This window comes from Hypanus sabinus, chromosome 23 (genome assembly GCF_030144855.1).
Source record: "Hypanus sabinus isolate sHypSab1 chromosome 23, sHypSab1.hap1, whole genome shotgun sequence".
Classification (NCBI taxonomy): Eukaryota; Metazoa; Chordata; class Chondrichthyes; order Myliobatiformes; family Dasyatidae; genus Hypanus; species Hypanus sabinus.
The window spans coordinates 20,327,305-20,342,738 of NC_082728.1; the positions used below are offsets into that span (position 1 = coordinate 20,327,305).

Below are 15,434 nucleotides of genomic sequence, written 5' to 3' on the forward strand. Positions count from 1 at the left end.
TAAACATTGAAGGAAAACTATGAATATTTCTTGCAGAAACATTGTTCATTCATTTGTTGAATGGGTAGGCATGTAAACAACTTCATGAGCAACATATTTAATGAAATATAGCTTGCAAGGATATCAATTTGAACTGAATAAATGCATACACTCAGTGGCCACTTTATTCGATACACCTGTAAACCTTTTTAATGAAAATATCTAATCAACCAATAATATGGCAGCAACTCAATATAGAAAAGCATGCAGACATGGTCAAGAGGTTCAGTTCTTCAGACCAAACATCAGAATGGGGAGAAAAGTGGTGTAATTGACTTTGTGCCAAACGGGGTGGTTTCAGTGTCTCAGAAATTGCTGATCTCCTGGGATTTTCATGCATAACAGAAGTTACAGAGAACGGTGTGAGAAACAAAACAAAAAAATCCAGTGAATGGCAGTTCTGTGGGTGAAAATACCTCGCTAATGAGAGAAGTCAGAGGAGAACAGCCAGATTGGTTCAAGCTGAGAGGAAGGTAATAGTAACTTAAATAACCCTGTGTTACAATGGTGTAGTACAGAAGAGCATCTCTAAATGCACAACACATCAAACCTTGAGTGGATGGGCAGCAGATCAAACTGGATTGCACTTCTGTACCTAATAAAATGTCACTGAGTGTATATTAAATTGTAGATTGCATTATTTTTGAATAAAACTGGAGCTATATCAGAACTTACTTAAAAAAGAAGAAACATTTACCTGTCATTTCAAATAAGCATGCCTTCCAAAAGTGTTGCTCATATCTCTTATACTCAGCCAAAATAGATCAGCATGAAGCTGAGATTTATAACCTTTTATATCATTTTGTGGTGACAAAATTATAGATCAGATTCCTAATGATTCATCCCAAACTTACAGCTTGCTTGTGTGTTAAACTGCTTCCTACATTATGGACAATTACACAATGTTACTGTTTGTACAAACTTTGATTAAAAGGAATATTCTAAAAAGTGAAAATAATCTTTCTGTGAATTCATTCTAATCTGAATCATCCAGTAGAAGTAATCTATTATCTTTTTAAAGTACTCTTCTAATATGAGAACATCTATTGTGTCCCCCAATCTCAGTCTGAAAGTATATGAAATGTTCTTTTTCTTTTTGCTTACTTTCTTGGAAGTTCCATACAAAATATGACACCGATGCTAGCTAGAAAATCAAATAAAAAGAGCTTGTACATTTCTTGTCCAATCTTCGTCTCCCAACACTAGAGAATCAAACACAAATGATCTTAGTTAACTTGTTAAAAAGCACTGTAAAATAAATGTCAGCTTGATGTTGCGAAATTGCACAAAAGGACAACCGATCCTTAAATTACACAAATCATTTTAAAGCAAAATGTTTTTTTTTAAATCAGTCTGCTTCTGAATACTTTTCCAAGGATTTTTTTTGAAGGGCTCCAACAAGAGCTGGAACATTGCCTCGCAATTAAACGCAGCTTCAAGCAACTTAAGTTTAGCTTGAGTACAGTGCATGAAATGCTCAAACTGAGATCACAATTTTGATGCAATCCATGGACTCAAGAATAAATTAATTTTTTCACTGGCACCCTATGATTCAGATTACTTCTCTACAGATTTCTTCTCACAGTCTATGTATGGGACTTTAAATTTGGAGAACTGCTTTGAACAAACACGTACAGTATAACATGTACATACGTTTATCAATGTGTGCACCCGCAGCTAGTTCAGTGATTACTGGAGGGAAAGTGATAGAGTGCATCTGAGATTCACTCAGAACAGAAAAACAACAACATTAATTTATTTTGTATCCTGATGCAGAATCTTGCCCCAAAATATTAGTTATTGCTTTTCTCCCATAGATGCTGCTCAACCCACCAAGTTCCTCCAGCAGATTGCTTGTTGCTTCGGATTATAGCACCTGTGGTCACTTGATGAGGCCCTCTGTTAGTCAGGGTCAACCTTGGATGTGTGCCCGAGCTGTCTATGTGATAGACAGCCAGGCAGTACAACATGGAGGGCAAGCTGTTGCCCATGCAGCAGGCTCCCCCTCTCCGTGCAGCTGCTGAACCCAAAGGAACGCCAGAGACCAATACAGTCTGGCGGCAGCAGTGTTGCAGGAGTTGCCAGTCAGCGTTGAACTCAACGTAGGACTGCTTTAGTGACCGCAGCTTCAGATTTTTCCTTGAGAATATCCTTTATTTTTATATAAAAGATATATCCCTTGTGGCCATTATTTGTCACCCTTCTACTGTTTCATCCCAAATTAATAGACTAGTTAGGCTGATTGTGCACATGTCAATAATTCAATTGATGGACACACAGATTTTTAGCACGCAATCTAGATTAACACATCAGTGCAGACTAAAAGGAGCAGATTTATTGGAGCTTATGTCTTTGAGGTAAAGGAATACCTTATGTCTTTAAGGTAGTTTTTCCAACCCCTCCCATTTCAGTGCAGGTAAAGTGTCCAAAAACATAATTTAAAGAACAATTGGATTGTTATCACACATAATAGATAGCAGCCCTCTCTTAATGAATGCTCCCTTTATTCATCTCTGTTGGTCATGGGGCAATTGGTTAGCATGATAAAGGTAACTGCATTTCCAAAATGAATCATTCCTTATTAACCAATTTGGCATTTCTTGATGATGTGACATGATGATATGCCAAAGCAAGTTATACCTTATACTTTCAGGTCAGTGGTAATGACCTTGTTTCCACCAGTTCTGCAAAGAGTTTACCAGAGAGAATGAATGCCACATGTGAACTTTTACTTTCTGTCCTTTACATCACTAATCAAATCAGAAGTGTCCAGGAGTGCCTGATCAGACCTGTAATGCACCATTGAATTCTCTAATAATTCACTATTTGTGCCTTCTTATTCACCTGGTAATGTTTGTTGTAACCGCAGGTTTTACAATCCTTTTCATTTTTCCCGTCAGTGCAGGTGATCTGCTGCCACAGAGAGAACACCAACATGCTCAGATTGGTCAGCCTTAAAAATATACACCTGGAGGGAATAAAAGAATTATAAGTTTAAATATGGCAGAAGCTATCAGTTCCTTTTTGGATGGCCATTTATTTTTGACTTTTCTCTTTTCTCTTGTGGTCCTGTTAAATACAATCTTCTGTTGCTGGGTAATATTATAAACCACTGGACCAATATTAATGCAAACAAGATGTTTTAAATATAAAAGGGGTTGGGGGTTTGATGTCACTGTCACTGTTTTTTGTTGTAGGGCAGTGGGGTTTGTGAAGTTCTAGCTGCCGTATTCTGGGTGAGCGAGCTGTTCTTTTTTGTGTGAGCGAGGGGGTTGGGGGCTTGAGGTTTTATGTTCCAGCTGCCGTTTTCCATATGGGCGATTTGGTTTTGTTTCGGGGGGGGGGGGAGGATTGGGGTTTGCGAATTCTGTTTCTTTTTCCTTCTCATACGGTGGGGGGAGGGGTTGATGTCTTTTCTTTCAACAGCACCTGTGGTTTATCCGTAGTTCATGGCTATCTGGAGAAGACGAATACCAGAGTTGTATTATGCATGCATACTTTGAGGATAAAATAAACTTTTGAACCCTTAATGCCGTTAATATGTTGCAATCAGATCATTTATACCAGAGATTTTTATTGGATTTGTTTTAACATCTCATGGTAAAAAAAGTGGCATATGTTATAATTCCGCACCAGTGTCAGTAGCATTGCACTTAGTGCGGTCACTTTACGGAACCAGCAACCCGAGTTCTTTTCTTGCTCCTGTCTGTAAGGAATTTGTATGATCGGCTCATGACCGTGTGGGTCTCCTCCGGTTGCTCCGGTTTCCTCCCACATTCCAAAGACGTATGGGTTAGCAGTTTAATTAGTTCCGTGGGTGTAATTAGGCAGCGGGGGCTTGTTGAGCTTGTAAAGGCCTGTACTGTGTTGCATCTCTAAATATACTGCTCTGAAGTGTCAGCCTCGGGTTTTCATTTTCTAGAGTGGTCTCAAGACAGGAAGAAAAACTATCACCTACAAAAATTAATTGATAATGAACTATAGAAATAGGAAAAAAGTTCCCAGAATGTATTTAGTTTTCCACTGGCTTTTAGAATGAAAGCCACCAAACAGAGCTGTAAGCAATTTTATACAATTTTGCCAGTTCCATTTCTGATATTCCCGCGGTCACAACGGTGCAGGATAAATATTTTGCACCAAAATACTTGAGAACATATTGTCTAAAAGTTAGCGGGTACACAGTTATAGATGGCAATTAGTGTGGAGTACAGGGTAACGATCAGTAAATATGCCTTCCCACCGTCCAGGGCCACACACTCTCATTCCAGGAGAGGGAGCTATACACTTGTACTTCCAATGTAGTATACAATTTGATACTTTGTGATGAGGAAATCAAACACAGGTTGAAAAGTGTTATGTTTTGAAACTCCAAAACATGAAGCTAATTGAAAGGAAAACAACGGAGCTGAGAGATGCGAGTCTTTGTTCGGTTTATACTTTATATGAGATGTGCATGTATCACATGGTAGAGTCATGTGTAGATAATTCACTTATTTTAACATGCAACCTGTAATGAATTATTTAAAACAATATACTTAATCAAACAATATATTTACAATATTACTCAAATACTACCAAAATATTAAATACACAATGCTCCTTGCTGCTTAACTACAACTCAATATCGAATGCATCTCAACTTATACACATAGTATACCATAGAATACAGCTACTACACAGATATTCACAGCATAGTAAGTTTTACGTTGTCCCATTCAGGCTTAAAGATTTAATCGCTGTGCAGTCTGTCTTACTCTTCTGGGGTAATCTCTTTCCTGACAAGGGAGGTCACTCTGTTTGGCAGGTGAGACTTGTGGCTGTGAAGCAATCTCAGGTTCTGGGGCCTCCTCTGTGGTGGTTGTAGGAGTTGACTCTGAGACTGCAAGAAGTGGGTTTTTCAGCCATGGCCACTCTCTTCTCTAACTATTGACTCTGCTTTCCTCAGCAGACCAATGTGTCATTTCCAGATGACGTCAGACGCAGTCTCCACTTCGGAGCAGAGTGGTCAGGTTCTGTTCTTAATCTTTCTGAGTACCCTCTCTGGCCACCTCTGTAGTCCCTCGTCAGGACTACTTGTCCTGGAGTGAAACATCGAACCTCCTCATTTAAGGAGCCCTCAGTTTGTCTCAGCCTTTTGTCCTGCAAACTCTTTCAGAGACTGGGTTTGAGAAGATCCGAGCATGAGTGTAAGAGATGACTCTGGAACAGCATAGAAGGTGAGTTGTTGGTTGTGTAGTGTGCTACATTACAATATACAAGGAGGAAATCGGCAAACTTTAGGTTCAGTGTGTAACTCTCGCTTCAGCGAGCAGCTTGATATAGGGGGTGACAGCCCCTGGCCCAGCCAAGTGTCAGAAATCTCGTTTGGGTGGATGCTGCACGATGTGTCACCTGTTACAAATCAGTATCCCGAATAAACAAACAGTACACAGCATGTGATTAAACGATTAAGCCCAAAAAGGGCCCAATCTTATGAAACAGTCTATTGTGTGATGGTAGAGCTCAATGATAAGCCGATCGTCCACCATCAATCTCCTCCGATTGTCGCTGTCCTTCATACCCTTGCTCCTCCAAGTCCACCCCGTCCGGCGGTCTGTCAACTCTCTCCATTCGTGTCTTCTCTCCTCATCTCTTCCCAGCAAAAGACCACGAAAACCTCTCTTCCAGCTCACAAGAAAGATCAACAGCATTCCAAACTCCGAGCAAACCTTTCTGCTAAGCCATTCATAGCTGGGTGATATGATGCAGATATAATATGTCTTATTCCACTCATTTTCAGGAATGACTGAAACCGTTCCACCACAAACTGTGTTTCAATGTTACTGACTAAGAGTTCTGTAACATTAGCCCTTGTGAAGAGGCTTCTCAACACATCAACAATGTGCAAAGCTATTGGGAACACTTCTGGCCAATTTGTAGCTGCATCCACTGCTACCAAGAAATTTGTATCCATGAATTTGCTGGCAAAATCCACATTTATTCTCAGCCAGGACATTGCAGGCCGATCCAATAGATGGCATCTTCTGGCCGTGTTGGCATCCCACACAATGCATGGCAAGCTGCTCGATCTGCTGATCAGGCCACCAGACAATGCTTTCATTTTAACCATGCCCAGGTCATCAGCATGTAGCTCCTCCAACACTTTAGCTCTCGGCTTGGATGGTACAACAACTCTCAATCCCCACACAGGGCAACCACCATCAAAGGTGTTAATCTTGGCACCGGTAAAAATGGGGGAACTGGACTTTTTGTTGCAGAATCCAGCCATTTTGGATTGCCATGTAGACTTGAGACAGTCTGGTTTCCTTTTGGATCATCTCTGCTATAATAGGGAGATTTTCAATTTGCATTAATGAGAGTACGTCTAAAGGAGTGTCCTCTTTTGTAAATGTTTCCACGTATTTTCTTTTACAACGATAAATGGAGCATTCCATCCACATTTTCATGCTCAGTCACGCTCTTGAATTCATTCTTGTAATTGTGTCCTCCAAGAATCAGAACCCACTTCTGCTTTCATGCTGCTGCTGTTCCTGGAACATCCTTCTGTAGTTTGAAAATGTACGTTAGTGATTAATGACTAGTTATGAGAGTAAACTCTCTTCCATGGTTCAACCACTTTACATGGCAAACCAGACTCAAGGCCTTTCCATTAATTTCAGTGTACATTTTTTTTTTGCAGTGTTAAGGGAATGTGATGCAAAGGCTATGGGGTGTTCATTTCCAAGACTCATAACATGTGACGTGACTGCTTCTACAAACCCCATTTCTAGGAAAGTTGGGATATTTTCCAAAATGCAATAAAAACAAAAATCTGTGATATGTTAATTCACGTGAACCTTTACTTAACTGACAAAAGTATAAAGAAAAGATTTTCAATAGTTTTACTTAAGAACTTAATTGTATTTTGTAAGTATACACAAATTTAGAATTTGATGGCTGCAACACACTCAACAAAAGTTGGGACAGTTAAAATAAGATTGAAAAGTGCACAGAATATTCAAGTAACACCGGTTTGGAAGACTCCACATTAAGCAGGCTAATTGGTAGCAGGTGAGGTATCATGACTGGGTATAAAAGTAGCATCCATCAAAGGTTCAGTCTTTGCAAGCAAGGATGGGTCGTGGCTCACCTCTTTGTGCTAAAATTCGTGAGAGAATTATTAATCAATTCAAAAGGAACATTTCCCAGCACAAGATTGCAGAGAATTTAGGTCTTTCAACACCTATAGTACATAATATTGTGAAAAGATTCAGAGAATTCAGAGACATCTCAGTGCGTAAAGGGCAAGGTCAGAAACCACTGTTGAATGCACGTGATCTTCAAGCCCTCAGGCGGCACTGCCTAAGAAACCATCATGCTACCGTGGCAATTACAGCCACCTGGGCTCGGGAGTACTTCGGAAAACCATTGTCACTTAACACAGTCCATCGCTGCATCCAAAAATGCAACTTGAAACTATATTATGCAAGGAGGAAGCCATACATAACTCTATGCAGAAATGCCGGCGAGTTCTCTGGGCCCGAGCTCATCTCAGATGGACTGAAAAACTGAGGAACCGTGTGCTGTGGTCAGATGAGTCCACATTTCAGTTAGTTTTCGGAAAAAACGGGCGTCGAGTTCTCCGTGCCAAAGATGAAAACGACCATCCTGATTGTTATCAGCGAAAGGTGCAAAAGCCAGCATCTGTGATGGTATGGGGGTGCATCAGTGCCCACAGCATGGGTGAGTTGCATGTATGTGAAGGTACCATTGACTCTGAGGCGTATATTAGGATTTTAGAGAGACATATGTTGCCATCAAGGCGATGTCTCTTCCCGGGACGTCCATACTTATTTCAGCAGGACAATGCCAGAACACATTCTGCACGGGCTACAACAGCGTGGATTTGTAGACACAGAGTGCGTGTGCTTGACTGGCCTGCTGCCAGTTCAAATCTATCTCCTATTGAAAATGTATGGCGCATCATGAAGAGGAGAATCAGACAACGGAGACCACGGACTGTTGAGCAGCTGAAGTCTTGTATCAAGCAAAAATGGACAAAATTTCCAATTGCAAATCTACTGCAATTAGTATCCTCAGTTCCAAAATGATTGCAAATTGTTATTAAAAGGAAAGGCAATGTAACACAATGGTAAACATGCCTCTGTCCCAACTTTTGATGAGTGTGTTGCAGCCACCAAATTCTAAATTTGTGTATATTTACAAAATACAATTAAGTTGGTCAGTAAAATTATTGAAAATCTTTTCTTTGTACTTTTGTCAGTTAAATAAAGGTTCACGTGAATTAACATATCACAGATTTTTGTTTTTATTGCATTTTGGAAAATATCGCAACTTTTCTGGAAATGGGGTTTGTATACCAAAGCAAGCTTCACAGAAATATAGGGATCATAATCTGAGTACACTGTCTGACATCACGTTTATCTTTATGAAAGCTACTTCACACTGCTTTGTTCATTGCTATTTCTTCCTGATCTATAGTAACGAGTTCGAGTGGTGGAGCACAGTAGCCAGGTTTGACTGGAAACTGCTGTGGTAATTGACAAATCCTAGAGATGGCCACAACTGTGACATGTCCTTTGGTCTTGGGGCATCCAGCACTGCTTGAATTTTCTTAGCACACTTGTGTAACCCTTAGCATCAATGGTGTGACCTCAGTAAGTGATGTTTGGTTTAAAGAACTCACAATTGTTGTGTCATGCTTTTTGGCCCATAATCTTATAATCTTTTTAACATTGTCTTGAGATTTTGGAGATGATCCTTGTCATTCTCACCAATAACACTGATGTCATCCAGCTAAATCTATTATAGCAATAAAGCCTTTTGCAGATGTTCATGGTGAGAAACACTTCGGACTCTTCTTCCATCTTCATCTGTTGGCAGGCCTCAGCTAAGTTCACTTTGCTGAAGTGTTTCTGTTCAGAAATGTTTCCAAAAATATCTTTTGTCTTGTGTATTGATCTACTTTCAGTAACTAAACAATTTCTCAGTGCACTATTGTCTATTATTGAACTGACAATGTTCAGACAACTTCTTCTGCTCTGACATGTACGCTGAAATGGACTCCCCCTTCCTTTTGATTCAACTTATAAAACCTCAAGAGTTCAGCATCCAACAATGGTTTTGGTTATAAATGTTCCTGCATTACTTTCATGATATCAGCAAAGCTCATGGTTTTGCTGGAGTTGTCAAATTTCTAAGCAAACTGTATGCCTTATACTCGATGCACTCAGCAAAACAGGTACTCATTTCTCATTGGCTTCAAAATACTGCTCAGTTAATTCAACGTACATGAGCCAGTTATTCACTGTGCAATCAAACATGTCTATCCTTCTGATGTAGCTAGACATTTTTGCTTTTTTTTAATGCATCTGGAAGCTGCTAGATGCAAGATGGTGCCTGTGAACCATGGTGACATTCTGCAGGCTACATGCAATACTTCTAAGTATATTTCTTTTGAATTGCTCTCACTGCAATCTGCAGCATTTAATTTCCCTTTAAGCAATGCACTTTTAAATCAATTTAATGATCTTCAGATTTTAGATCTTCTGAATGACTTGGTGGACCAAGCATGCATGGGACCTATAAATGGAAAAAGGCTCATCATCGCAGCTGGAAACAAGGCAAGGTGAGAGAGGGTGATCCAAACCAGGCTGAAATGCAGAGGGATGAGTCTCCCTCTACCCAGCATCTTGTTAGTAAATATGCAGTCACTGGAGAACAAAACTGAGGACCTGAGGGCAAGTTTGCTGTATCGGAGAGAGATGAGAGATTGTTATGTTCTATGTCTGAGCAAGATGTGGCTTTCTCCCAGCATGTCAGATATAGCAGTCAGACCAGAGGGCTTCTCAATTCACTGAACAGACCAAACTACTTTTTCAGAAAAGGCAAAAGGTGGAGGTGTGTGCCTCCTGATAAACTCTTGGTGATGCTCCAATGTGGCAGTTTTGTCGAACCTATGTTCCCCTGATGTTGAACACCTAATGGTCAAATGCTATCCATTCTTTTTACTTAGGGAGTTCTCCTCCATAATCATGACTCCAGTTTACCTACTGCTAATGACCGACTATAATCAAGTGTTTGAGATACTACATGATGCCATGTCCAAAAGAGAAACAGTCCATCCTGACATATTTCAAATCTTGTTTGAAGAAAATCCTGCCCATTACCATCAGCATATAATCTGTAACACCAGAGGTCCCAATACACTAGATCACTCTAATACTAAGATAAGGAATGCCTGCTGCTTCATGCCCTGATCACATATCAGGAAAACTGATCTTTTGGCTGTCTTTCTCCGACCTGCATACAGGCAAGAGGCTAAAGAGCAAGGCCTTAAAGATTAGGACAACAATGAGGTGGTCATGGGGAGCAGAGAAATAGCTACAGAATTACTTCAAGTTGGTGGACTGGGCCGTGTTCAAGGACTCATCTGTGGATCTGAATGAATACACCGTGGTTGTCCCAGACTTTATAAAATCAGTTGTAGACGAGTGTGTCCCCACAAAATCATTTGGTCTTCCCCAACCAGAAGCCCTGGATGAACTATGAGATCTGCAATCTGTTGAGGGCTAGATCAGAGGCATTCAAATCTGGTAGCCAAGAAAGTTACACAGGGCTAGGTATGATCTCTGAAAAGCCATGTCACCAGCAAAGTGACAATTCCAAACTAAACTTAAATCAATGAAGGATGCTCAACAGTTATGCAGGGCTATCACTTCTTATAAAGTAAAATCAAGTGACAACGGGGCTTCACTTCCAGATGAGCTCAATGCCTTCTATGCATGGTTTGACTATCAAAATATGGAGGAACCATCACAAACTCCTACAGTCTCCAATGATCCTGTGATTTCAGTCTCCGAGGCCAAAGTGTGGGCATCCTTAGGAGGGTGAACCCATGAACTGCATCCAGCCCAGGTGGGGTACTTGTACAAGTATTAAAGACCTATGCTGATCAGCTTGATGGTGTGTTCATGGAGATCTTTACCCTCTCACCTTGGCAGACTGAGGTACCCAAATTCTTCAAACAGGCCTCAAATTAGACCAGTGCCTAAGAAGAACATGGTAACCTGCCTCAATGCCTATCATCCAGTAGCACTTATATCCACAGTGATGAAGTGCTTTGAGAGGTTCGTGATGAAACATATCAATTCCTCCCTGAAAAGAAATTAGGATCCACTCCAATTTGTCTACTGAGACACAGGACCCCCATCGGATGCCACCTCAATAGCCTTTCGCTCAATCCTGGAACATCTGGACAGCAAACATACATCAAGATGCTCTTTATTCACTACAGCTCAGCATTCAATACTATCATTCTCACAAAGCTAATCAAAAGCTTCAAGACCTTGGCCTCAATACCTCTTTGTGCAATTGGACCCTTGAGTTCCTCACTTCTAGACCCCAATAAGTTCGGATTGCTAACAACATTTCCTCCACTATCTTCCTCAGCACAGGTACATCACAAGGCTGTGTGCTTAGCCCCCACTCTATTCGTTGTACTCTTATGATTCTGTGGCGAGGCACAGCTTCAACTCCATTTTCAAGTTTGCTGATGACTTCAATGTTATTGGCCGAATCAAAGGTGATGACAAATCAGCAATAGGAGGGAGATTGACAATCTGGCAGAGTGGTGCCATAACAACAAACTCATTACTCAATGTCAGAAAGACCAAGGAGATTATTATTGACTTCAGGAGGAGGGAACAAAAGGTCCATTAGCCAGTCCTCATCGAAGGTTTAGGAACTGAGAAAGTCAGCAGCATTAAATTCCTCAGTGTTATAATTTCAGAGGACCTGTCCTGGGCCTAGCATATAAGTGCAATTACAGAAAAAACAAGACAGTACCTCTACTTTCTCAGGAGTTTGTGAGGATTCAGCATGACACCTAAAACTTTGACAAACTGCTATAGATGTGTGGTGGAGACTACATTGACTGGCTGCATCATAGCCTTGTATGGAAACACCAATGCCCTTGAACAGATTTTAAAAAAGTAATGAATTTGGACCAGTACATCACAGGTAAAACCCTCCCCACTGTTGAGTACATCTACATGGAGCATTGTCACAGGAAAGCAGCAACCATCACCAGGGACCCCGCACACCCAGGTCATGCTCTCTTCTCAGTGCTGTCATCAGGAAGAAGGTACAGGAGACTCAGGACTCACAACATCGGGTTCAGAAACAGTTATTACCGCTTAACCATCAGGCTCTTGAACCAAAAGGGATAACTTCACTCAACTTTACTTGCCTCAACACTGAAATGTTCCCACAACCTACGGATGCACTTTCAAGGACTCTTCATCAAATGTTCTCAATATTTATTGTTTAGTTATTTATTATTATTTCTTTATTATTTGCACAGCTTGTTATCTTTTTCACACTGGTTGAACACCCAGTTGGTGCACTCTTATATTTAATTTATTATGGCTATTATTCTATTCTGGATTTATTGAATATGCCTACAAGAAAATGAATCTTAGGGCCGGAAATGGTGAAATATACATACTTTCATAATAAATTTACTTTGATAATAAAATTTTTGGTGATAATAAATCAGATTCTGATTCCTTGTTTTATTCATGAGTTGATACCACCTTTTCAGCCAGTACCACCACAATTTGTCTCATTGAATACCTCTTCCATTCCACCCTATTTCAGACCAACCCATTTGTTCGTCAGGACTAATTGAAGAGTTGTCCTTGTTACCCCAACCAGGACTGAGTAACAACATATGCAGGGGATCCTACCTAGAACTTTCTCGGTCCAAAAGCCCTTTTACTCTGGCCAGCAAAAAGCTGGATATTCTTGAAATTTTTAACACTTGCGTAATAACTGTATTATTTTTTGTTGATAATTTTTCTTCCCCTCATAACATCATTTTTAGAATTTAAAGATCTAGGCAAACACATCAGTGCATGACCTAGTGGGTGCTGAATTATTACATGTCACTTTCTAACATGAGATGTTAAAACAAAAACCTCTTTACTGCTAACTGAGCAGTAATACAATTCTTCCAGCATCTTCTTCAATATTTATCTAACAACTGCACTATTATAAGTTAATTGTTCTTCACACTTATCAACATTATGGCACTAAATTACTTTCAAAATTAATTCATTAGTAATGAAGCATTTGAGAACATTCTGAGTGTATAAAATGCTCTGTGGAAAAATTATTTCTTTTCCGTTCAGTACTGTTGTGTTGTAGCTTCACTTAGGGACCACAGAGTTCACATATTACAGGAAGTTTTAACACAGAAGGCCATTCATCCAAGTGGGTCCATACTATCCAAAAGTTGAGCTGTTGATCACTCCCATTTCAAAGCTATCAATTATATCCTTATGGGCTCAGGCTCTTCAGTAAATTTTAAATATGTGGTTATTTCTACCATTCCCTCAGGCAGAGAATTCTTTACCAAATTCTTTACCAGGCAGAGAATTTTTTCATGTTAGATAAAAAAAACTTCCTTAAATTCCCTCTGATCTTTTTACCAATTAATTTAAAGCTAATGATCCTTCTTCTTAGAGTTTGTTCATTATGTGCACATCGTATGACATGGCAATCATGGTCTTTCTGTGAGCATGATCATTCTTGGCAAATTTTTCTACAGAAGTAGTTTGCCATTGCCTTCTTCTGGGCAGCGTCTTTACAACATAGTTGATCCCAGCCATTATCAATCCTCTTTTGAGATTGTCTGCTGGTGTGAGTGGTCACATAACCAGGATTTGTGATATGCACCAGCTGCTCATACAACTTCACGTGACCCTGATTGAGGTGGGGGAGGGGGACGTAGCTAAGCAGATACTACATCTTGCCGAAGGGTGACCTTCAGGAAAGGAAAGGAGCACCGCAGATCCATCACACCACCCACTTCCAAGAGTATATAGGTTATTCCTGCTAATCCCATTTAGGCTTCACAGAATTTCAGATTCCATAACTAATTTCCAGTTATTCTGCTTCATTACAAGTGTTACATGTTCCAAACCAAATGACTTAGACCATCATGGAAGCGAATGATACAAGCATGGTATCCAAAATGAAATTAATTGGATAATATTTGCACCAAAAAAATGACTTGTTACAAACTTTTAAAGAATAGACCCAATATATAAAGTACAACTCATTGCATTTTCAGTCACTTTTAAGATTCTGCCAAATGGGTCTCAGACTGACAATATTTTATTTAGTGTTACAGCATGGTAACTGCGCCCTCTGGTCCAACAAGTCGATCCTGCCTAATCACAACAAAGCGACCAATTAACCTATTAACCCAAAAGTCACATCATTAGTAAAATATATTTAATCACAGATTTAATTGTCAAGAAAAGCAGATAGAGGGTTTACCTGATTAATATCAAATTGATTTCAGTGTTTGGTGGATACTCTTCATATCGGATAATTACCCAAAATAAGTATGGCAGAAGAATGTTGTTAAGGGTGAGGATTAAAGATGGAAGATATTCCATGAAGAATTCCGTGATAAATGCAAATCTCCCCGGCTAGGAGAAAGAAAGATTTAATATATACATAGATACCTGGAGCTATAACTTTTCCCAGGACTAGTGGTACTAGTCCTCCACGTTTTCAAATCCTTATATAAGATCACTTTGATTCAGAGTTCCAATATTCCAAATGGCACAAACCCAATGGAAGGGGAATTAAAATTTCATTGGGAAAGGGATAGCCAATTCAGGCAAAGATCAAAGAAAATGAAGACTAAAACACTAAAGTGGCATTGGTGTTATAGCCACACTGTAGGTTCCCTTGCCTTCTCTCATCTGAGTTTTGGAGCCAAAGAAACTCAATGGTCACTTTAGGTCTACAGGGCCGCAAGCCCAACTTTGAGAAATGGATCAAGATTTTCTTACAGCTATGGAGTGAGCTACAATTGTTTTTGGCAAAAAATTGTGTGTTGTAGCTATTTGCTCCACTTCACTGTGGGTTTTTTTCTTTTGGATTCATATTGGGTGGTAACACACTTCCTGACTTGCTATGACATTTGACCAATTTTGACGGCAGCTTTCAGCTTGCCAGGACACCAGAGATTCTAGAATTTCTATGTACAAGTTCATTAATCTAACAAGTTGTTACCCAAGGATCAAGTCATTTCAGGTGTTTGCAGTTACATTTCTGATATTAAGTGCTCTTCCAATACACTTCACTCAACTTTCCTTTGTGCTGTTGAAGACAAAATAATCTACACACAGTGGCCACTTTATTAGATCCACCTGTACACCTGCTCTTTAATGCAGCTATCTCATCAGCCAATCATGTGGTAGTGATTCATTGTGTAAAGCATGCAGACATTGTCAAGATGTTCAGTTGTCGTACAGTCAAAAATCAGAATAGGGAAGAAATGTGATCTAAGTGACATTGACCATGGAATGATTGTT

General features: G+C 39.9%; 1 protein-coding gene across 2 annotated transcripts in view; it reads right to left on the minus strand.

The window, feature by feature from the left end:
- The window catches only part of LOC132380015 (transmembrane channel-like protein 7), a 64,935-nt gene that overhangs the window by 15,571 nt on the left and 33,930 nt on the right, over nt 1–15,434 (minus strand). For both annotated transcript variants that reach the window (XM_059948469.1, XM_059948470.1), the window contains 3 exons: nt 14,386–14,540; nt 2,884–3,007; nt 1,144–1,241 (listed from right to left, as the gene is read on the minus strand). In XM_059948469.1, coding sequence (XP_059804452.1) covers nt 1,144–1,241; nt 2,884–3,007; nt 14,386–14,540 — 377 coding nt within the window. The remainder of the gene's footprint in view (nt 1–1,143; nt 1,242–2,883; nt 3,008–14,385; nt 14,541–15,434) is intronic.